The sequence below is a fragment of the Numida meleagris genome, chromosome 2 (genome assembly GCF_002078875.1).
Source record: "Numida meleagris isolate 19003 breed g44 Domestic line chromosome 2, NumMel1.0, whole genome shotgun sequence".
Taxonomy (NCBI): domain Eukaryota; kingdom Metazoa; phylum Chordata; class Aves; order Galliformes; family Numididae; genus Numida; species Numida meleagris.
Window position 1 is genome coordinate 48,359,472 of NC_034410.1, and position 24,651 is coordinate 48,384,122.

A 24,651-nucleotide genomic window follows, 5' to 3' on the forward strand; every position below is an offset into this window, starting at 1 on the left:
GATTGCCATTAGGTTTCACTTATTTACCACCTATACCTCCAAGCACTTGTTCCTTCCATTCTGCAGAAAAGAACAAAATAACTACAACCACCATTTTGTAGTTTATCTGCAAGGCTTCAATATTTGACCTAGAAATAAAGCATTTCATTGAGATATCAGTAACATGAAGACTTATATTAAACAGAGAGAGCAGTTTTGATTCCAGTGACAAGATGCTGATCCAAAATTAAAGTAGGCCTTACTCTAATACCGACGGTGAGATGGCTGGGGAGCAAGATGCTGCCGGGACGAGAGACGGGTGGAAAGAGAACAGGTCTCGTGATCTGTGAGTTTTTATCTTTCCCTCTGACCAGAAAATGGTAACAGGGGAGCAAAGTCCCCTGGGGAATGTAGTAGTCCTTCTCTTCTGAGAACCAGATACATACACTACATGATGTTATGATGTGAAATACCAATAACCGAAAATCATAAAACCGTGACATTCTGCATGTTCTCTGTAAGTATAAATACATCAAATATGATTAAAAAACATTACGTAAAGGCCCTGCTGGAACCAGTGAAGGTAACCAAATGCAGGGGCCAGTGCTTCCTTTAAGGTCAGACAGAATCCCCAACTAAGACAATCACGTATAATATATATAAAATCAGTCAATTTTCATTCAGCATACAGAGGCAAAATAATACAAATAGCCTCTGCCATGCTTTTGAAGTCTTGGATTTGTCCTTGGTAAAAACATGTTTGTTTTCCATCTTAGAACTTTTTATTATTTTAATTATTAATAAAAGGGGGTATAAACATGATCATAGAATCATATCATAGAATGGCTTGAGTTGGAAGGGACCTTTAAGATCATCTAGCTCCAACCTGCCTATAGCAGGGACACTTCCCACTAGACCAGGTTGCTCAAAGCCCCATCCAGCCTGGCCTAGAATGCCTCCTGGGAGAGGGCATCCACAGCCTCACTGGGCAACCTGTTCCAGTGTCTCACCACCCTCACAGTAAATAATTTCTTCCTAATATCTGGTCTAAATCTACCTCGTTCCAGTGTAAAACCATTACCCCTTGTCCTGTCACTACATGCCCATATAAAAAGTCTCTCCCCAGCTTTCCTGAAGGCCCCTTTCAGGTACTAGAAGGCTGCTATAAGGTCCCCCTGGAGTCCTCTCTGCTCCAGGATGAAGAGCCTCAGCTTTCTCAGCCTGTCCCCATAGGGGACATGTTTATTAGCACGTCAGTAAGAGAAGGTTTTCCTTACGTACTTTGAGTTGACTGCATCCTGAAAAACAACAGACTCAGACTTGGCAGTTTTAAAAAAGTCTAGGTGTGAGACTAAGTTACCCCAAAGAAGCAGCTGATAGGGAACAAACTCCAAAAATAACTAAAAAAAAGCAAAAAGGTTTAGCTGACTGAAGAAGGCATTTTAATTTTAGGTTAACTGTTGAACTAGGTCAACATCCAGTTCACAATATCTACAGGTAGTGGGCATAGCCAGTCACTACAGTAAGTATATTGAAGCACCAAGTTCCACAGAAGACTGTAAAATACATTTTAAACTACCAATAAGAAAGCTTCTTCAAGTCAACAGTATTAATAAAGGAGCAGAGTTTAGGTCTCCGTTCTCACCTTCCAAGCTCTTAAGACAGCCAAGCCATTGTATGAACAAATCAAACCGCTACATATAAACACAGAGCAACAGCTGTACTGAACAAATCTTGTAAACAATTCAAGGATATGTTGAAACAGGATGGGTAAACGGTAAGTTTTTACTGGGAAACAAATATACAACTTGGAATGGATTTGAGGCAAGTCGTGCCATAAACAGATTTTTTTTTTTGAAAACAAATAGCTAAACAAAGTATAAAAAGCATAGTGACATAGGGTACAGTGAAAAAAGACTGCATGATCATGACACTATAAGATGATAACTGTTGGAATAGGAAGGAAAATTAGAATGGGAAGTGTTATGAAAAGGAAGGGAAATCACAGAATCACAGAATGTCAGGGATTGGAAGGGGCCTTGAAATATCATCTAGTCCAATCTCCCTGCTGGAGCAGGAACATAAATATTCTAGGTACGTGCTGAGTTAAAGTGATAGTCCCTAAATTTTTGCTGAGAACACTATTATCTACTCTGCTACGCTGTGTTTTTATTGAACAGTCAGTAGGGTGCAGATCAAACGTTCAAAAACATCCTGTCTGAATGGCATAAAAATTGGCATCATTTGAGGACAAGGAGTCAAGCAATAACTGAAGAGATAGAGGAAGACTGTTATCATTGGCATATGAGTCACAAACCAGAGACCAGGTGTTTTCTAGGATTGGGCCTTTCACGTTCACTTGAGTGATTAATTTGAAGGCAATTACTAACTTCATCTTCACAACAGAGAACAGAACTTCCTTTGCTCTACAGTGGTCAATAGTAAAACTTAGATTTTGGTGGAACTGCAGTTAGACTGACCTTTCCTATTTCCTTTATCTACCTTTCTGTGCAATGAAGCAAATGGCAGATATCCTACAGAAATTCTGATGAGCTTTGCCCATTACGACCATTTCCCCACAGCTCTCTGGGGTTTGTGACTGTTTCCAGCTTAGTTCAGGAACATAGAAGAGGCAAAGGCTGCTGCTGTTAAGTGGGGAAGTGGGAATGATGGTTGTGTAGCTATCCAGGTAGGCAGACTTGCAATGTAACAATATTTTCAGACTGTATGAAAGTATTTGAACATCTAGTAGGTCAAGTATACCACACATTCTTTAACCAGAGTTCTGTGTTTTAAATTATAACACCTATCATCTATCTTGCTTTTGCCCCTAGCTCACCAAGAGTATAATAAAATGAGGGAGGAGAACTTTTGCAAATGTTTAGACTTATCACAAGGATTAGAAATTAAAATTGAGTTGTTACTCATTTAGATGCCAGGACTAGTCAATCTCCTGTTCTCTTAAACATCAAATTCCAGCTCATTCAGCAGACTTTGAATGTAAGAGGTTACTACTCCTTTAGCAGTAGTGAATGTGCCTAATATCTCACTGTGTTATCTTGCTACTAGTCATGTTGTGACGCCAGTACTTGAACAGTTGCAGCTGTGGGGTTTAGGTCCATGAGACTTTCAGTGTTTTGGGCAGCTGGAGGCTTCCGGCTGATGGTTGGTCAATCAGGCCTATTAAGCAAAACACTGTAACTGTGGGCAGGCTAAATGCTGATTAGGGCAGGTGGATATGGTTTTTCATTACAGAAATGAAACTAGTTAGTTCGTGTTTGTTGGCAGATTTGTTGATGTTGATCTTCAGGAGAGCTAAGTTTATCTAGGTCTGCTGCCTAGATGTAATCATAAAAAAGAACTATGTGAAGGAATGTACATGCTAGAGGAAAAGGGCTGGGGCTATGGACCAAGGATGTAGGGGGAAGCAATATATACTGCAACAAGTTTGAGATGAGTGACTTTGTGGTTTTCAGTAAGAGTTCGTTAACTTGTCACTGTGAGCTTTCAGTGGTGGTGCAAGTTATGAGCTACTGGTATCTTGTAAGTGCAGAAAAAGGCTAGTATGTTCTTCTGTTCCTGACAGGCTGGAGTGCTTATGGAATAAAGGATAGAGCTGTGGAAATAAGAGAAGGTGTGGGTTTGGGAAGCTCAGCAGAGTCCTTGGAATAATTGTAGGAGAAGTCTCAATTATAAATGTGACTTGAGAGCTTATTTTCTACAAAATACGATTTTAATAGTACATAACAGCTTTTTTTTCTGCAAGTGTTGATTTTTTTTTTCTTGGCATGCAGCATTTATGGCTGGATGACAACTTGTTCTTCTCTGTGGACCTTATTTGTGGCCCAAGTATGCCACGCTTTTGCAAAAGAAGCAGTCCTCTCAACATATTAGAGAGTCACAGTATTTTTGTGTCTATCACAGATGACCTGTGTGGTCTGTCAAATAACTTAAACATCTTGCATTCTTTATATTTCTGCATATGAAATGGGAACACAAATGCTTACTGATTCAAATAAATAAGATTTTTTGAGAAATTTGAGTGGTACCCTAAAGCACAGAAGCAGTACTGTAGCATAGCATCACAAATCCTTGAATGATAAAGATGTGCTGATGTTGTGTTCAATTCTGCAGCTGCTGCATACAGATTACTTGGCTTTGGACTACTTGGTGTGACTATTAATTTTTCTAGCTATTGTTAAAACTTGGCACAGGACACCAAGGCTACCTGTAAATCTGGGTAAATATGGTCCTTGCATATTAAATAGCTGCTGACAGTTAAGAGCAGAGAAGCATATGAATATCAAGCTTTCTAGGTTAGCTGGGAGATATTCTGAAAATTGTTTTGGAAAGGAGGAGATAAACATGAATTCTCATCTATCTATCTCTGTGCCATTTTGGCTGTGTGAAAGGAAGACATGTAAGACAACTAGCAAACCACTCCTGCTACTACCTATTTGTTGCAGCTGATATTGTTGCTTCTGAAGAACGTTTTCTTGTAATATATTCTTATGAGATATGAGATAGCAATTGTACTATTCGGAACAGAGTTTCCGCTTAAGTACTTTGCATGTAGTATGCTTAGTCCGTATATGTTAGGTCCATTATTTGCTGCTTAACTATCTTTGCTGAACAGCTAAGTCTGAGTTCCAGATAGTATTACCTGTACAGTCTTCTATTAAAAAAAAAATCAGTTGCTGACTTTAGAAATATCCCATTTGTCAGATTTTGTTTGTTTTGCATAGTAATAAAATGTCCATGCAGAATGACCACCAGAAGAGGTGGTATGTCTTACAACCCTGGAATCCAGAAAGCTTAATGTTTGTGGAAAGTCTCTTAACTGAAATAATCGGTATTTCAGCACTTAACTGCTCTTTTTGGAAACTGCTAGCCCACTTGTACGTATTCTATAATGCTTTAAAGTTAGAACATGTACAGATGTTCGGTATGGCAGTATCAGTGGGGTTTTTAGGTGCATAATTTATTCAGAAGCTATTTGGAAAATTTTGAAAATATGAAGCATACTTTTTTAAAGTTTATGAAAGTTTCATATTCTCTTCTCCAAAGGCTGAGAAGCGATCTGACTGAAGAATAACAGTTGTACTTTGTCAGTGAATCTACATTTACAGACAAGGGTGGGATCTGTGAATGACAAGCACAAGGTACCCGGTGACACTTCTAAGTTAATGTAAAAAGTTCATCTGTAGATCTGTTTTGACATTTGAATGTCTGTTGAGAAAAACTGAACTTTCAACAGAAAGTAAATATCTTTTCTAATACTAGTCCTTCCTTTAACAGGTAACTATTAAACTTCATTAACTTGAGTCAATGAAACTCAACAATTAATATTGTATTGATTATTTTGGTTTTTGATTAGTTCTTTCATTTAAGATACTGCCACGTCAATATGTGCAAAGTTATAATTCAAGTAGAATGTGAAGAGGGAACTTTTCATTGACACATGAAAACTTGTTCTGTAACCAAATCTTTCCTTGGGAGGCCATTATGTCCTGACCCTGGTAGACAGCAAATCCCTGCACAGCTCACTCTGCCAGAACTGGAGGGATAAAGGTGAGAAAATCTGTGGATTGAGATAAAGAGTTGAACAGATAAAGCAAAAGCTGCACACACAAGCAATGTAAAATGTAGAGATCACTTGCAGCTTCCTGTGAGCAGGCAGATGTTCTCCCATTTCCAGAAAAGCGGGAGTACAGTGGTTACTTGGGAAGATAAATACTGTAACTTCAAATGTCCCCCTTTTCTCCTTCATTCTCCCCAGCTTTTATTGCTGAGCACAATGTCGTGTGGTATGGGACATCATTTTGGTCAGTTTGGGTCAGATGTGCAGGCTGCGTTCTCTATCAGCTCCTTGTGCACCCCCAGCCCTCTCAGTGGTGAGGCAACATGAGGAGCTGAGAAGACTTTGACACTGTGTAAGCACTGCTCAGCAAAAGCTGAAACTTGGTGTGGCAGCAACACTAGTCATGAATCCAAGGCCCGGTACCATATGGGCTGCTATGAAGAAAGCCAACTCTATCCTATCCAAAACCAGCGCAGAGTCATTATGGTTTGGAGTTTTAAGATGACATGAATGTTAAAACTTAATTAAACTTTGAGCTCTATTTCAGGTTTTCAGGCATAATTGCAAAGTGTGATGATGCAAAGGCAGAAAGATAACAAAGAAATCATTTTCTAGACTGCTGGGTTACCAGAGAACATGAGTTCATTTTCTTTTTCACTCTCCTCCTGCAGGGTCTAAATCGCAGAACTGCTTGTGGAACACCATTATCGGTGGGCTGACTGGCAACCTCAAGGAAAGGCCAAAGCCCACCATCATCAGTGACCCTAGACCTCCTGAAGAGATCCTAGCAGATGAGCTACCACCTGTGGACAGTCCTGAGGCCCTGGTGAAAGCATCTTTCAGGTCTGAAGGATATGATTTTATACTGTTTATGACTGAGAGGATATTTTTAAGATTGTCTGCAGTGTGGATTTGGTGGGAGAAATCAATTCTGAAAGATTCTGCCGTGCTGCATAGCTTTATATGAAACAGGAGTGGAAAGGAGAGGTCCATAAATAATACTGACTGGATATGTCTTTTTTCTCAGAGTTCATTAGCCTTCTTAAAAGATTATGGATAAGACATGTATAGATACTGTAATTTGTCAAAATGGTCAACAAAGGCAGCTCATTATGTGGAGATGTCTTTGAAGGTTGATGCTGTTTCATTTGAAAGTGTTCTAGTGATGAAAGCTTGCACTTCAGGTCAGATGATGCTTTATTGATGCAAGGGAGCGTTACACCTTTCTTTGTTAATGCTAGACAGTTCTCAAGACATTACATTAATTTATTTTGTCCAGGAGAAGGTTTCTGGCCAGGGACTTGTAAACAAGCAATTGCTGCAGTTGTAAAGTATGAGATATGTCAATTTCTGGATTTTTCCCTCATTTAATCATGTGAATGTAAAGTTGTCAGATGTTTATTGGCATGTCTTCTGAAAATAAGTCTCTGAAAATAAGATAAAATGGAGAAGCTGTACACTTGTAGTGGGTCTTTGACCAAAATGTGAACATTGGTGTGCCTGGAAATATTGTGTGGCAAAACTGATTTTTCCAAGTGCTTTTCAGCAATTCCTTCTGAAAACTATGCTCTTGTTTTCTTTTATAATCAACACGTGTGTGTGTGAGCATGAAGTGATTTTTTGCTTTGGATAAATTTCTGTGTTAGAGGTTTTTTTTTTTTTTTTTAATACCTCAGTCTGTCAAACTTATTTCTTTTTGTAAAGCCATTATTTTGAAGGTATTTATTAAAGTCATTATACTAGGCTGTAATTTCAGGTATCTTCTTTCAACTGTTTGATGTTGGAAAAAAAAAATAAACATCAAGTCAATTTATGTCAGCCTGTAAAAATAAATCCCATAATCTTAAATCACATTATAGTTCTTTAATATTTCTGTTGAAATGGTTCAGGACAAGAGTTCCAGAACGTGGATTCCCCCTTTTATGATGACCTGTGATATTTAATGGCTTTAAACACTCTGTGCTTTTGAGATTTGAAATCTGTTTCGAGAGCTCTTTTTAGCTTTCACTTCTCATAAGAAATTCTGTGTAGAAGCAATCCTTACTTTGCCATCATCAAGATAATTTCAACCATTTTGTGTGACAAAATAATGTCACGGCATTTCAAAGGGCATGATTTGACTATGTGAGTAGGGTTGGCTCTTGGAAGAAGTGAGCTTGTAAATAGGGTAAGGACTGATGAATTGGAAAATGTAATTTAGCAAGATATTTATATTACATTAGCAAAACTAGCTTTAGAAACATTAGAAACCTTTACGTTTCATCAGTATAGAAATTACTGCACAAAATGGCATTGTTTGGACTTTTATAAAGGGGAATCATAACTGTCTAGTTTTATAAAGGACGGAAGCACTGTGTGTGTTTGAGTTCTGTACAGGAGTTGAAGACAAAAGCACCTTGCAATTACTATCTGAAGACATGGAAAAAAATGAAAACACTATTGTGTTTTCATTCAGCTTGGAATCTTGTTGATACTATGATGTAAACTGGAGCTTAGGAAGCAGTCGCATTTTTTTCCACGTTTGATTCATTGGGGTCTTCTGTGTATTGATCTTCAAGTGCACCCTTGACAGAGTGTGACTGGTGTGTCTGGGTGCCAGTCATTGCCTGCCAGTTACGGACTTCCTTTATTTCTTGTTTACTAGACGCTGGCGGAAGATCTAGCTATCTCATTGCATTTGGGATTTGCATGTCATAATTACAAACCTGGTGGCTGAACTTCAGGATCTGTGGAGGGCAATATTGGGTTTATAAGAACTGATTTCATGGTGAGAAGGACCAGACCAGGTTTTCTAACGTGACTGCTGCAAACCATAAAATGCAGCAATTCCCTTACTGCTTCTGATTCACTGCCGTTCGAGCAGTATATGGCAATACTATCCCTTTCATGCATAGTTAAAAAGAAAATGTCTCTCTGGTGTCAAATGAGTCACACTTCCTTGTGATTGCATCTCTTTTTATGTGAGTACATATAAGCAGCATGAAATCCCAGTTACCTCCTCTGGTATTTGATCGTGTTTTCTAGTGTGCAGTACTTATTGTTCTGTAGCTTGGACAATGAGGAGAACTATATTTGATTTTGTTCAACATCAAGATATGAGACTGAAATGGATATAAACATAAAAGGAAGAATGTGATTGTTTCAGTCTTTTCAGTCTTACTTTTCCTGCAATAGTAAACCATCTTTATGATATAAAGCAAAAAGAAATGAAACAACCCCCTCTCTGCACACCTAATCAGTATAGTGGGTGTTCTCTCCTTAGTTAGAAAGTATTCTAATTGTCTTCTACAATTTTTTTTTACTATCTCAAAAATAGTAACAAACTCACAATTGGTGTTAACAAGGTCAAATATCTTTCTGAAAAGAGAATTACAAGAATTTGCAGTATGTTGTTGTTTGCAGTATTGTATTGAGCAAGTGAAGTAGTCATAAGTAACTCTGTATCTTGACAAGTTGTACTACTGCAGTACTTAAATTGTAGATTTTGAAATCTATTCTCGCTGGCATTTACTCTTTTTGTCTATTGAAGGCAGAGGAGATTCCAATTGGAATTATATGTGGAAAATATGGTGGAAATGTTGAGAATGAAGGGTTATCCCCTTTTGACAATGGAAAAAAATATAATTGCACATCGAAATTATGAGCTTGGCCTGCACTTCATGTGACAGATCTGTTACATCCACCATCTTTCTTTCTGCTAATATATAATGCACAATTACAAGAGCTGTGATATTTTTAAAGACTCCAAGATGTCATGATTTTTCCTAGGCTCATCTGGTTATGATGTACAGGAGAGAACATTATTTTGAGTCCAGAGACCTGGAATGTGGCACCAGGGCTAGTGACTGTGGTGGTGCCTATGGAGTGGTGAGTGATGCAGCAGCTATGCTGGATCTGGTGGCAGCAGAGATGCTGTGATAGGAGGTTACTGGAATGTTCTTCAAAGGACCTGCAGATGCTCTTTAAATCCAAAACATTCAGTCAGCCTCCCATCCTGGTCTAGGTCTGTGTGACAGCTGAAGCTGGTCTGCAATTGCAGACTGGTCCAGCTGGCTCTATCTGACAGGTGGAACTTGAGGTGGGAGTGTTTTCCAGAGAGATAAATCAGATTAACAGACAATTCAGCAGTCAACATGAGGCAAAGGCTGTGTACTCTGTATCAGACAAGCCTTAACTGGATAGCTATACAGCTATAACAAGTAGGTGGTGCATGTTTTCTGTTACGAAGCTCTTGCCTTTTGATAGGCGATATGCCCTGGGAACCCGAGAGGAAGATTCAGTTCCTTCAAGGTTAGAACGTTTTTGAGCCCAGTGCTTGCATGGGTTCTTTGTTTCTGTCACCTTTCAAAATATTTCCTGCTTTCAGTTTGAAGTTGGTGACAGCCTTTCCTACCTTTGTAGCTGCATTTTTTTCTGCATCTGCTGCAAAATTGCTTTCTTTATCTTTCCAAGGACAGTTTGCTTTGCTTTCCTTAGCTGCTTCACTTTGTTGGGAATCTTAAATCACACTGACAGCTAATTTTCTTATATTCCTGGTTCAGTTGTGGGTGATGGACCCTCTTGCTCATGCCATCTGCTGGCCGCTTAGTCTGCAGGATAGAGATGCTGGTCCTGTGCTCCAGATGTGTAAACTGCTTGCAGCACAATGTGCTGGGAGCCAGCCCAGGATGCTCAGCTGCACGGCTTGAGCTAGCATCGATGAGAATAGGGACAGGGATCTTCCTTCCTCCCACCTTGCCCACGTTGTAGCAAGAATCAATCTCCACTTACATGGTGGAGAGGAACCTGGTCACATTTTGATACTGAGCAGCACCAAAGCTTGCCTACAACTACCTAAGCTGGTATCTGGGGTCTGAAAGTCAGAAGAGCCATGACTATAGATGTGAGGTAGGCTAAAGCTCTTCCTTCCTTCTTTTGCCCAATAAATCTGTGTCTGGGATTCAGTATTTCTTTTTTGCCTGCATTTTAATTGGATTTTGTTCTTTTCTAAAATATATGTATTATTTTTCTTAAATACAAAAATGAGAGAGAAGTCTTATTTGCCTTAACTTGATTAAAAACCAACAAAATCTACTGTGCAAGGCTGGAAACATAAAATATGCTCATTGTTTTTTATACCCATCTACAGCAGATCCAGGGCATGCTAAACATTAAAATGTAAGCTGCATCTCTGAAAACCATCTTTCTCAACATCTTTTTCAATTCAGACTTATTATAACGCTCTTTACGTGCATTAAATTTAAATTAATCTGTATTCTATTCAAACCTGTTACTTATTCTTGTTATTTATTGATACTCATTAGGATGAATAGGAAGTGAAAATTGTTCTGTTCATTAAGGAAATGGCTCCACATCATTAATCTCTCTTCTCTTTTAATTGTGCCTCCTTTCTAGGTGCATGTTACATTTTGTGAGAGCTACGCTCTCATTTCTTGGTAGATGGAGATTTATGAGTCAGCGAGGGGATGATCAGAGGAGAAAGATTTATACCATACTGTTCAAAGGTTTCATCCTCTCTCTCCACATATATCCACATGGATCTGGAAGGAAGGTGTTTTCTTTTAAGGCAGTTGAAAGAGAAATGGACCTCTCTCTCTTTTTTTTTTTTTTTTTTTTGATATCACAGTCGTCTTGTTCTTCATAGGATAGATGTATTATTGATGACAAGCAAAGCCCAGCAATTCTGTTCCTGTAAATATCAGGAACATCAAAGGACCCAAGCTGAGAATTTCAGATGCGCTGTGGGTGTCCAAGCACAGTTGTACATCCTAAAGGTAGGGACCAAACCCACTTCCAAAATAGGACCAAGACGTTGAGCTGATATTCCTTGGACAAACACAGTCCTGGTGGTAAGGAAGTCCTGCTTAGATGACTGGCCAGTATATCTCCTTGACCATACGTGTCTACCTGATGTACATCACCTGAATCTTGAAGTTTAATAAACTCTGAGCATTTGCTTAGACGCTGCACGAGGCTTCCAGTTCTGACTCTGTAAGTTTACAGATCTTCCCTAATCCTTGTCAGTGATGATGCTAGCCTCCACTATGCGCACAGAACAAACATTTTTAAATCCAAGCTGTGGAACCTGACTCTCAAATGTCTGTGTGACACAAGGCTGTTCTAGGGAGTGTGTGTGTGTGTGGACACAAATGAGATTGATTGCTCGGCTTTCTACACTTGCTGGCCCTGCATTCCTTACAGGTTTACAGAATAAATTGTATTTGAGCAGGCAGTTGTGTATAGGAAAATGTATGAAGTTAAGGATTGTCTTTATCTTGCTAAGGAAGTACTTACTGTGCTATTTAGTTATCTCTACTGTAAGAGATTAATAGCCTTTACATACTAATACCAGTCTCGAAGGCCTTGCAATTCCTGATGACAACATTATCTGTAGCCAGCTTTCCCCACAGAAAACTGGCTGTCCTTTTCCTAAGGAAAATGCTGTATGATCCTCAGCCTTCCCATTAACAACAATTTAATCTACTGATCAAGCTAAGCTGTGTTTAACGGAATAGTAGACATCTCGCAGGTACTTTGTTCCTACCTGTTTCATGGTAGCTGATTAAAAAAGAGTCCCACTGAAGGAATGGATAGAAGATGGGTAATAGCTGACTCCTGTGAGTGGCTGATGCTAGTGTGCTCCAGCTAAGCAGCATGTGCCTTGCTGTGAAGCAGGCAAAGCGTATGACCAGGCAAACAAGGAGGGCACTCGAATTGGGGCTTGGCAATATTTGGAGGAGAATTCCATGGAGAGCAGAGTGGCAGGAGATGCACAGGTTATGGTACAGCGTGCTGCTGCAGGAAAGGTGCAAAAGACAAAGTGCAGGTGTTTAAGAAACCAATCATGAGTTGTGCTGCAGCTTTGAGTATTGCAATCAGTGCTAATGAAAAGTGTTACTGTCCCTACTGTTACTTCGTAAGTCCTGCCTAATCTTCCTAGTAGATTCCATATCTCACTCCAGTAGATGAAGTAATCTGTATGCCATTGCCTCTTACACTGAGGTTACACCCAGTATGATCTTCCTGTGCATGTGCAGGGATCTGGGGTTTCCTGATGTAAACTGAACCTGATGGACTCTCACCTAATGGGGATGGAGAGCTAGGCTTCCAGAAAAATAGCCATAAACTGGAGAATAGGAAGTTCCGCACCAATATGAGAAGGAACTTCTTCACAGTGCTGGTCACGGGGCACTGGAACAGGCTGCCCAGGGAGGTGGTGGAGTCTCCTTCTCTGGAGATATTCAAGACCCACCTGGATGCCTACCTGTGCAGCCTGCTGCAGGGAGCCTACTTTGCATTGGAGTTGGACTCGATGATGTCTGGAAGTCCCTTCCAGCCCCTGAAAGGGGCTGTGGGCCACCGGGCCTGTTCCTCCAGGCTGTGATCTGTACTTGAACAGTGCTCAGGAGGAGGGAATATAGGCTCTGGGACAGATTTATTGTCCTGACAGCCTGTACGTGTCCTGTGGGCCATACGTTGTTCATCTTGTTATTAAATTAAGACTTTCACAGTATATATTTCATTCCCAATGAGAAAATGGGATAGTGGTTTTCTTTATCTTGGCAGTAAGAGTGTGATGAGTGGAGATAGAATTCTTTGACTAATCAGTTGCTGAAACTTTATCTTAAGTTCTAAAATTTGTGTAAACAGAAACATTAAAAGGCACTCAAAGGAAATTCCTGAGCTATTTCCCCAGCTTTAAATGCCTGGCTGACAGCAATGAAGTTGATTGGTATGTTATAATGTGGTGTTTTCCCTAAAGATGTGGTGAATTCAGATTCAATCCAATAAGGGACAGATTTTGTTTTGTTTTGAGACTACAAAACCTGTGAGTAAAATCTCAGGAATATTTTGAAGTGAATAACAACAGCAGAATTACAAAATTACCCAGAATAATCTTGGAGCTGTTGGATAAGACCTTAATCTCCATTAATGTCCCACATTTCTTAATGTGAGGAGCTTTGAAGGGAAGGAGAAAAAAGTGATTCTTAGCTCTAGTTAATTGAGTATGACAATCAGATCTGAAGAGAGAACTACATTCTGTATAAGAAAAAGGTATTTCAGAAGTGGTTTATGTATTTAAATACAAGCTTCAGACTTTAATGAAACTCAACAAAGAATCTATTCTAAATATTTATCTGGGACACACTGGAAAGCATGGCACCCATTGCAGGTGTCACCCATCCAATGGACTGAGCTGTTGATTCCCAGAGCAATGCTACTGATGCTGGGCTACGGGTTGCTCTTGGCTTTTTGGAGTCTCCTGTTTGCACCCCTTGCTTTGTTTCTTACTTTTTGACTCAGTGATCTCTGATGAAGGTTTTGTCTGTTCTCTTACTGCCTCATGCAAAATGATTTTTGGTAACTGCCATGTTTTGCCCAAAATGCTGTTGCTGTGGATTTGCAGCCCAGCCCGCCAGTGATTTTGCAGACATTAGTAACATCTAGGTAAGTGAAGCTACTGTGAACTGGCAGCACCCCTTTCCCACATAACTTTCTAATGACTGTTCTTTATCTGGTATTCACACGTTAAGCTGCCTGCTGGCAATTTCTAGAAACTATTTTATGTAATAGAAAGGTCTCATTTGGAAATTATCACACTATCCATCTGAGTACTCGGCACTCGCTGATGTCAGAGCCACGGTGTCTGTAGTTTGCAGACTGGGACATTTATTTTTAGTTCCAATAATGTTTGGCTCTGAAGCTACTGAAGTGTTCACAGCAAGACTGCTAAAACTATCATGTGTTCCTTGGTTTTCATCTGAACTTTATAAATTGATCTAAACTTTACAAATTGACTTAAGTTGTCTTGAAACCAGGTCTGTATTCTAAATTTGCTGTCAGTGCTGATCTTGCTATGGCAAAAAGAAATGTTCTATCTTCTTTTGGTTGAAAGGCTGTTGTTTGAGAGTGGAAATTGACCTGAGACTACTGCCCAGAAATTCCTTCTGTTGTGAATTTGTCATCTTTTATGTGAGCACTTAGTTTAACACAGCTCCTTGTCAGAGCAAATTTTCTCTCAGCTCAGCTGAAAAAGGACCAAACCATGAAGATGTGTTTCTTTTAAGTAACAGCTACTGAAGAGCATTTATTGGAAATAGGAAAATCATCAGAAGTTTATTTCCTTCTAAATGATGCATGCAAGCATCATTTAGATCGGTTAGAGCGTCTGCAGTTGCAGCTTCTATGATTAAGAATGTATTTCTATTGCCAGTACTCTGCACCTCAAGATTGATTTTTGTCATATAATTGTCACCAATAGTGTTTGCTACTGAATCAAGATTGTTTGTTAAACTACTGGGTTCTTAGGGCAGACTTAATTATAACTGCTACAATTCTGAACAGTGTTATCCATAATAAAGTAATACTCATTCTGAAGATGTGATCTTGAGAGAATTGGATTCTCCTTCTGGCACTGTACCTCCTTTGGATGGCTCCTTCACTTTCTGAATTGTTTTAAAGTTGCTCATAATATAATTACCTGCTATATCAGCAGTACTTGAGTAGAAGAATTAGTATCAAGTGTAAATACAGTGAGCCAAGTTTGGGGTAAATTGGCATAAAACTCAGTTGACTTCAGTGGAGTTTTACTGACTTGCCTCAGCTGAGTATGTGGTTTGATATTTCAAAACTGTGCTCATAGACTAAAATTTGCATGGCTTTGATTAATGCTCTAAATCTGATAAACTTGGCAGAGTTCTTTTTTTTTGCTGAATCATTAGCAATGCTGTCAAATGGTGTTAATCAAAGCAACCTGGGCTAGATGCAGCAAATTCCCTCTCTGATGATGTACATTGGCTTTCACAAAAACTCCATGAAGCTTACAGACTTTAAATTACTACAGCCTTTAACTATTTGCCTGTTTTCTCTGCTGCTATAATGTTGACTTTAATACCGCCAAAGCACTTTGTGAGCAGGATGGTTTTGGCAAGCAACAACCTGAAACATCGATTTTTTTTGTGTGTGTGTTGCTCTGGATTTACATATTTGTCCATTGCATTGGTTCTCAGAAATATACTGTACTTAACTGTTTTTCTTATTTTCTCTTTGAAATTCATTGTGTGTCTAGATAATTTTGCTATCCTGACATATCAGCTCTAATGCTAGCAAAGCTGCGCTCATTTCTTACAGGAATTACTCACTGGTGTCAACAGAATACAGGCTGTTTAATTTTGTACTGAAGCAGAATGTCAACCATGTTACTCTTCTTTAAACTTGTTTTCTTTTTTTCTGACTTGAAATGAGGTTAACCTCAGATTTCTCATTCTATATTTCATTCTTTTTCAAACAGTTGAAAAATCATTCATGGGAAGTTTATAATTGTGCAAATTGATTCATTATGTTTTATGAAGATTGATTTCCCAGAGTAGCTGTGTTACGGCTCAGGCAACTATGATCTATGCTGTTTAACTTCTGTGACCTGAATGACAGGGCACACTCTACCCTCAGCAAATTCTCAGATTAAAGAAAACTAGGGGAATGGGTGTGCTGCACTTCAGAGGGACATCAATGCCTGGACAGCTGGGCTGATGCAGTCCAGTGAAGGAAGTGCAGAGTCCTTCATCCAGGGAGGAACAACCCCATGTGCTATATGTGCTGGGGGCTACATGGTTGGGAAGAAGCTTTGTTGAGAAGAAGCTGGTGATCCTTGTTAGACCACGAACCAGCATTGTGTCATTGCAGTGAAGAAGACCAACAGCCTCCTGGGTTGTGGGAGGAAGAGAATGACCAGCTAGTCAGACATTCCCTCTTCTCAGCATTAGTGTGCTGGATCCAGATCTGGGCACCCAACTACAAGGGAGACATGGGCATTGTGTGCAACGAGTCCGGCAAAAGGCCATGAAGAAGGTTAAATGACTAGAGCATCTGACAAACAAAGAGAGGCTAGAAGACCTGCAGTGTTCATCCTGTAGGAAAGAAAGCTTGGGTGAAACTTATCAAATATTTATATTTATGGGGGGAATGCAGGACAGGGAGTCATCCTCTACTCAGTAATGCACAGTGACAGGACAAGAGGCAGAGGGCAAAAAATGAAATACAAGACAATATAGCTTAAATAAACAGCTTTTCCTTATGTTTATTTATTTAACTGATCAATTGATTATTGTGAGGATGACCAAACATTAATACAGGTCCAGAGAGGTTGCAGAGACTTTGTCATTGGAGGTATTCAAAATACAACTGTAGGCAATCTTGGGCACCTTGCTGTAGCTGACCCTGCTTTGAGTGAGGGCGGTTGGACTGGTGTTCTCCAGGGGTCCCTCCAGCTTCAGGTTTCCTGTGATTCTGTAGTGGGGTAGGTGAAACTGAGTTATCACTCTGAGTGAAATCGTCCTGTCTGATCTGCATTGCGGATCTGTTATCTGCATTGCAGATTTTTGTTGCACAGTCTGCAAACATCTGCTGCATGGAACTCCCTCTGACGTCAGTATGTAGTAGAGGTCTGCAATGCAGATTCACAACTGGGATTTTTCTCTGGAGAATTTATCCATCTGTGTTTGAGATGAATTAGAATAATGTCTTAACTTTTTTTTCTACTTAAACTCTGTATTTTTTGAATTTAATCTTCCATAGTGAAATTCATTAAAATGCAAGGTTTATCTCCCAGTCATCTAAATAAAGTGACACTGAGTTCACAGCTCATATAGATGAGAGGAAAAAAAGAAATTCATCTAAATGAGATACTAATACAGATCCTCTAATATAATTTACTTTTGTCAGAACTAATTTCCTCTACACAGGGAGGGGAAATGCTTATGATAGAGGCAACTTGCACGAAGAACGGGTGGAAACTTTCCTGTCAGCTCATCATGAGTTGGTTACTGGTCTTAGAGAGATTACTTGTGGTGTTAGTAATCATTAGTTCCCTTCCAGGATCAGCTGAACAGTTTGATCTGTCTTGAGTCGAAGCCTGGAACAGAAGTTACTGCTTGTTGCATCTGCAGAGGTGTTTCTGGGGGATGAGTGTCCTGAATTTTCTCTTGATCTTAAAAAATATAGTATAAATATTGATATTCACAGAGATACTAGACAAATGTGATATCTGTTTTTAAGCAGTACTCTCTACTAATGTTGATTTCAGAACAGAACTTGGCCTAAAATTTTCTAATATATTTCCTTTGTCACTGAGATCAGATAAAGGGATAGAAAAGCAAATAAATGCATTATTTTATTAACCTTTCAGTTGCTGAGTCTGTCTATTGCATGTCCAAAATGTGATTATGCTTTCCAGCCTTGTCAAAGGTAAAGTCATCTCAATTCTGATACTTATCTCTTCCCAGATAGTGTTAAACTCTTTCATTATCTGGCTTCTAGAATTCTTTTTCATTTGTTTGTTTGTTTTGTGGGCAAAAAAACCCCCTGAAATACCACACAGATACAAGGCCAGATTTTCTGCCAGTTTTAGCCGTTCAGTTTCAGTGTCTATGACTTCAGTAGATTTGTACTAGTATACATCTAAGGCAGCTAAGTTGTCACAAGCTGAATAGCATTAGCTAACTGAATGTGATTTGGGTGGAGACAAAAGTGGAAACGAGCGTTGCCTCTGTTTGTTTTCTGTGTGTCTTCATACTTGCATGATTTTCAGGGAAGTAAGTTGGTGCTAGAATCAAAGGACCAAAAGTTAAATTCACTCACAATTTCAAACACATAACGTGAACAGCCATCTCAGCCTTATTTTTTACTTTGTTTTTTTAGTGATATTTTCTGAGACTATTGAACTTTGAAATAAAAAGCTGGCCTTTAAGGGCAATTTTCAGGGTGTGCACTCATGGCTGTAGCTCTGGCTGGACCCATGCATCCAACTTCACACGACTTGACAGCTGCAGAGCTGTTTGGCAATACATGCCTACAGTCTACCAGGCCTCTGACAGCGTTTGTGCCATACCTGGCATCTCTGAACCAGGCAGACTTGAGGGCCACCTCACCGCCACCTTTATAAGCAGCTCTACTTATATCCTAATGGCAAATGACAGACATATTTCTCTGTGAAATTACTGGGAAGACAGGAAAGGCAGCAGAGGTTGTTATTTTGTGAGGAACTTGGGGAAGCCAGAGCTGCAGGTAGGAGAGCTGACGTGACCTCCTCATGGTGATGAGGAGCCATCTGGTTCGCATGCCAGGAGCTAGCTCCTGTGCCAGTTTCATGTCTGTTTTCTTGCCATTCCTACTGAACCGAGGTCTGTCACCTCACATTGTTTCTGGCTGAGTGACACCAGCATCCCCTGGTAGGATTTGCTTGCAGGGCTGCGCTGTGGGCTAAATGAGCTGGCAGGAAGTCTGGAGCAGCACCAAGTCCAAGATGGGCTTCTCAGTCCAGCAGGAGAGGGTGGTCATCTCTGTCTGCACCAAATTGACGTTACCCCATGGCCTTCCTTGCTTGGCACCAGCCTGTTCCTGTAGCTACCATCAGTTGGAGCATGTAGGTGTGTGAACCTGCAGCCATCTGCCTTGTCTTCAGCCTAGCAATGAAGCAGTTGCTTTCTGACAAAGCTGTGCTCAGCTGGGCTGGGAATATCCATGGGCTTCTCAGTGTGTGTAGCAGCACTGGAGGATGGTGTCAGCTTGTGCAGCACTTGATCAGTTTTCTGGGATGTCTGCCATGAGCATTTTGTTTATGCTAGTGTCGCTGACCACGTCTTGACTTCTGCATGATTTAAGGCTGTTGTCTGACCCAAACTGGCCCATGCCTGTGAGCACTCTCACCCTGGGTGTTACTGTAGCCTTGTCAAGCCCAGTGGCTGTTACCTGACCGTGAATTGTTTGGTGTCCATGTTGGAATGACATAATGGTTCTTTACTGTGTGGCACTGTTGCATCTAGTTTTCAGGGTCCTGCTGGCTCTAGCATCATGATGGCTGTGACTTGTAAGTGCAGTGTTTGGGGCTGTGCCTCTTCTCCAGGTGTACACTAACTAGCAGTGCTTCAGGTGGCTTGAGTTCAGATGCATCCAAACTACATGATTGCAATCTAGAGAGAGCTTCAAAAGCCTAATCTTTTTGAATTTATGTCTTGTTGAACACAGGTGCCTTGCTGCAGCCTAGGCAGTGTGGACATACAGCCAGCTTATCCTGCAAAGTGCCTTTGGCAAGGTATTCTCAATATAACTAATGGGAGGGTTAGAGAGAATTGCTGAGTTCATTTTATATACACTTACTGGAAGTTATTCTTTTCAACTTTAACCATCTTGGCCATATCTTACTAAAATAAAGCTTTTTCTTTTTTTTTTTTTAAAGTAAGTCTTGTTCTGTGATCATTAGACAGCATGAACCATAAAATTAAATAACCCAAGTGTATATTTAGAAGCATGCAAAAATCTCATAGCTAAACTTAATATAGAAATGCAGCTAATTAAAAGTAGCTTGTGAACATTGAGAATAATGCTATACTTGTTCCTGTTTTTTCAGGGTAAAAAATAGACTTCAGTTAAATTACAATGAAAATCTTCATTAATTTTCTCTATTTTCAAGGAAAAAGTAAATATTGGAAATTTCATAGATGGTTTTAACTTTTTTCTATAGCTGGTGTTTTTCAACATTTTCATCTGAATTTTTGATACCTCTAAAATATATATTAATAGTTTAAGAAATCTAGCAAACAACTGCTGATTAAATCAGTCACATTATTAACACAACAATATGAGAATCCGCACTAAAAAGCAGCCTGATGGGAAAACACATTGAAAAATGGTAATGCATGATTTTCAAGATAATTTCTTTTGTGAGTATCCCCCCCCCATGTTGTGGTTTGTCACAATCCTTAGTGAACGCTAATGTAAGGAACTGGCTTTGCAAAGGCCCTTCTCCTCAGGATACCTGATGTGTACCAGCACAAATGGGAATGCAGTGAAAGGGGAAAAAGAGGAATGAAAGTAGATGGATGATACTTAGTGTGTGTGTGCCTATGTATGCAGAGAGAGATGAAGGCAATTTTATGGGTTAGGATTTTGTTCAGAGATGCTGGTGGTCCCCCCAGGATAACTCACCCCCTGTATTATCTTTTATATTCATGTGCTTTCTGTGTGAGAATCCTGAGAAAGATGGCATGTCTCTGAAAAGTATGGCGTGTGGTACTCGGTACCTCTTTTTTTAGGGGAAAAAGAACTCATGGCCTGTCACAGATGCAAGTCTGCTTTCCTCTCGAGCGTCAGCAATTTGAAATTTTTCTCCTTTCAAGGAAGTCTCATAGGCTGACACCTATGAGCGCACTGCAGCAGCTCAGCCAGGTGGGAAGCCTGAACACATACTGAGTGACAAAATTTGGCTGCCAGAAGCAGCAGTAAATATCGGCAGTGAAATTTGTCATAAATGGGCCCAGTGAGGAGCCAGATATGTTGTGTTCAATCCTGAAGATATGCAAAAAAGCCCCAGCTTGATTATTAGGGTAAAAGGAAAAAATCCCACAACAACCATAGTTTGGAGGAAGATACTTATTCTTTGCTCTAATACAGAATACAGGAACTTGGTTTCAAAGATCTTGCTGTCATTCCCCTTTTGATACGAGTCACCTCGTGCTGCCATGGGAGAACGTCTGTTAGAAGTGCTGAGGTGTCAGGACAGCACTAAGGGAAGAGGCCGCCTGTTCCCAGATCTCTCCTCGCTGCAGGATGAGAGCTGCCCTGTCAAAGCAGGTAGTTTTGCCTCTGAAGGTTGTGCCCAGATTCTTTTTCATGTGCCACATGGCCGCGACTAGCTGCTGAGTGTGGCTGCACATTGTACATGTGCAGCTGGATGTGTATGTGGGCTGTTCTGGTCCAGCTCTAGGAAAGCTGTGGACAAGAGGACACAATGACAGAGGAGTGATAACTTTGGTAAGCCAGACCTCTACACGGCATCTAATTTTAGTGTTTATCTTAGCAGTGGATAAGTGGAAGTGTTGTCAAGTGACAGATAAAGCCCTAAAAACATGCGCTGCGACCATCCTTTTTATCGTGAGCTGGGAGTAACCATGGGCACAGGGATCTAAGGAGGCTGCTTATGTTTTTGTTGTGCAGCCCAGAATGAAATCAGGAATAACTTCAAGAGAGAGTCAAAGAGACTCCGTGCCTCTAGATGAAAACAGATTCAGGGACGGGGTCTGTGACCTTGTCTAGCCACAAAAATAGCAGTGGTTTAAAGATCAATTTTATTAACATAGAGCTTTTGCCTATTTCATTGGATTCAGTGTTCAGAGGAAGGGGATTGAGCCAGTTCAGGCACTCATGCAGGACATCATAAACACAGTATTTGTTGTTTTCTTCCTTCACTTCCACCTGAAATGAGATAGAGGGACACCTTTCCATGCTCTCTATTTCCCTTTCCTCACCCTGTTTCCATTGCACTTCAATTTTGGGCAGAAGTGACAACTTGCCCCTGATGCCTGACTGGTGGTTTTCTCTCATTTGCCCCGTGTCATGGCACGAGCAAACTTACTCTGGTTGATTTACTTTCAAGGCTATCAAATAGCATTTCTTGATCATTTCTGTGATTGCAAATTTGCAGCTGTCATTCTTTCCATTTGCCCCAGTTCTTTTTATTTAAGCTTCTGGCGCAGGTCACAGTCCTCACTGTACTATAAGTAATCTCCTCTGAACCCTTCCCAAAATTCGTCATGCTTATTATTCAGAAAAGCAAAGAAAGGGTCAATGAACAACACGGAGACAGAAAGAATTAACTCCTGTCAGTTTATATTTAACAGATGGCTTTTTTTTTTTTTTTTTTTGAAATTCAGAATTAAATTGCCAACCTCTTTCTCATTTGAATTCTTGGAAGTAGTTTTGCTGTAGCACAGTAGCCCAAACAATCTGAATCTGCTCTTGGGCAAGAGAGGAGCCCTGCTGGTGGGAATGGTGTGGGTGGTGTAACACATCCAGCCTCTAGCTCACCTCTCTGATATTTGATGTCAGAATCTCTGATCATTCGTGAAACACAAATGCGGGCAACTTGCTATATATACTTTCATGGCGTTTGCAAGACACATACTTCTGTGTATTACTCTATTATATTTTGCCACTGACATGACATTGCTGCTGAGCTGATTCATCCTTGTGGAAAGTGAAGTTAGATATGTAAAAATTCAGTTATTTAGCATGTGCTTGATTTGTTACACTGACTTGGTGTGATACTGTGAGTCAAAATCAGTGCATTTGTTTCAGCTTCAGTGATCTGGACTTGGACATAGTTCAAGTTAGAAGTGAAGGCTGTTGTCAACAGTCTTCTAGTGGGGGAATTTTTTTCCATAACTGTAAAGGTCTGTTTGGAAAATGAAAATGATTTTGGCTTTTGAGATTTTTCTGCATTTGAATGAAAGTTTATAACTCATAACAAAAATCTGTGCACAGATGTAACTCAGTTGAAATATGAGCGTCTCCTAAGCGAACAAAGCAAAGAGAAGTTGGACAGAAGCTAGTCCAAATTCACTCAAATATTTGGACCAGCAAACACTATTAAAAAAAAATATTTTTTACAGAATTAAGGGAATATTTTTGGCAATTCTGCAGTAAATTTTGGTCTTGTTAAGGTATCTTTCAAGGTTTTCAGTTCCTCCAACAGAAAGCTTCCATAATCCCGAGACTGTGCAAATATGGGATGCTCTACTGAGCAATATTAATTGAAGAGTGAGGAATTTTCTGGGTCTGCTATTAACAAATGTGTACTAACAATCTAATCCAGCAGAATTCAATATTATATGAAGTCTGAAAAAAATCTTGAAATATGGGAGGAAAAAACGTTCCAAAGGGGAATCATTCTGATTTTGATGAATTGGTCTAATTCTATCTATCAAAAAGCAAAGCATATGGATTAAATATCCACAAGAACGAGAAAGTCTAGAAGTAGTGAACAAAGACATCCACTTTCTGTGCCACTTCTGCCTCCTAATGAACAGTAAATGATGCAGCTGCTTTGCTACATTGGGTGCATTTAGCTACAGAAATGGAGAGATGGCCACAGAGTGCTGCGATAAGGCACTGGTAGGCTCTCTTTTTTAACAAGGACTGCCAAATGCCCATAATATGGGGTCTTTTCAGAATACAGCAAGCAAACAGGTATGTCTTGGAGGCAGATCTATGCTTTAGTTCCTTTGTTTTGGAAAATATAATTGAAATTTGAGAACAAATCTTAAAGCAAGTTTAGCTTCGCTCACTAAGTTAGGAGCAGGTGCATATCGGAGTGATAAGACAAGTCTCTCTCCTGTCATCTGATTTTACTGACTAGTGAAAGTGAACCTAATTTATGGTGTCTGTCTTGGTTTGCTTGGAGTTCTGTTCTGCATAAAGATATTGTTTGCTTATTTTTTCTTCATGGCAGTTTTGCAGCTGAATTAACAACTTAAAAAAAAAAACCTTCTCCCGTAAGGAAAATATCTGTGGTTTCTCCCAGAAAAGGATTGAGGTTTGTGTGAGAAACAGTCTTAATTGTTGTGCATTGCTGGTTTTAGTGTCAGAGACCTTTACTGTACTGCAGAACTCAGGCCTCGATTTCAGTACAATGTGGCAGTTAGAACAGTAAAAAATATTCCCTCCTTCCATCTGAGGTTCTCTCCCTGCCCAAGCAGCTCTCCCTGTGGCAGAGAGCTACAGAACCTTCTGCAGAAGCAAGACAGTACCTTTCAAGGTACTCTCTGCATTGCTTGTTTCTGATGTCTCTGAGAAGAGAGTTGATCACAAGGAAAAGGATGTGGACTGGGAGAAGAGTACGTGTAATTCTTGTACAGTTTATTTCAATACCACAGTTCTATAACCAAACTGGGATGGTATGTCAAAGAAAAGGCAGACAAAATGCTACACAAACTTCCTAATTTGTCTTTACTTTCTATATGAGTAGGCTAGCAGTTTATAATGCTCCAACACAGCTAGTGTTGATGACTGTGGCATGGAGGCAGCACTGTTTTGGGATTACTATACTCCCCAGTGGATTGTTGCAAACGCTGCAAAGGAAAAAAGTAGTTGAAAGAAAATACAGGATGTGACTGATGTATGGTTATCCTGATGTGCTTCAGAGCAGGGATAGGTTGTGATTTGTTGACGTGGGACTGTTTATTAAGGAGAAAATGAATTATATATATATATATATATATATATATATATACTTGTATCCTTTATGTGTCTTGGTTTAC

The 24,651-nt window shown here is 39.9% G+C and overlaps 1 protein-coding gene across 8 annotated transcripts in view; it reads left to right on the forward strand.

Annotated features, from left to right (window-relative positions):
- PDE1C (phosphodiesterase 1C) overlaps positions 1 to 24,651 on the forward strand; it is a 317,833-nt gene that overhangs the window by 58,688 nt on the left and 234,494 nt on the right. For 6 of the 8 annotated variants that reach the window (XM_021385552.1, XM_021385547.1, XM_021385545.1 and 3 more), the window contains one exon: positions 6,232 to 6,403. Coding sequence is in view for 5 of the 8 variants with exons in the window: in XM_021385547.1 (XP_021241222.1) it covers positions 6,232 to 6,403 (172 nt within the window). In the remaining 3 variants the exon portion in view is untranslated. Of the gene's footprint in view, positions 1 to 5,046; positions 5,142 to 6,231; positions 6,404 to 24,651 lie in introns of all 8 variants that reach the window. The other 2 variants (XM_021385550.1, XM_021385554.1) reach the window with 1 other exon arrangement.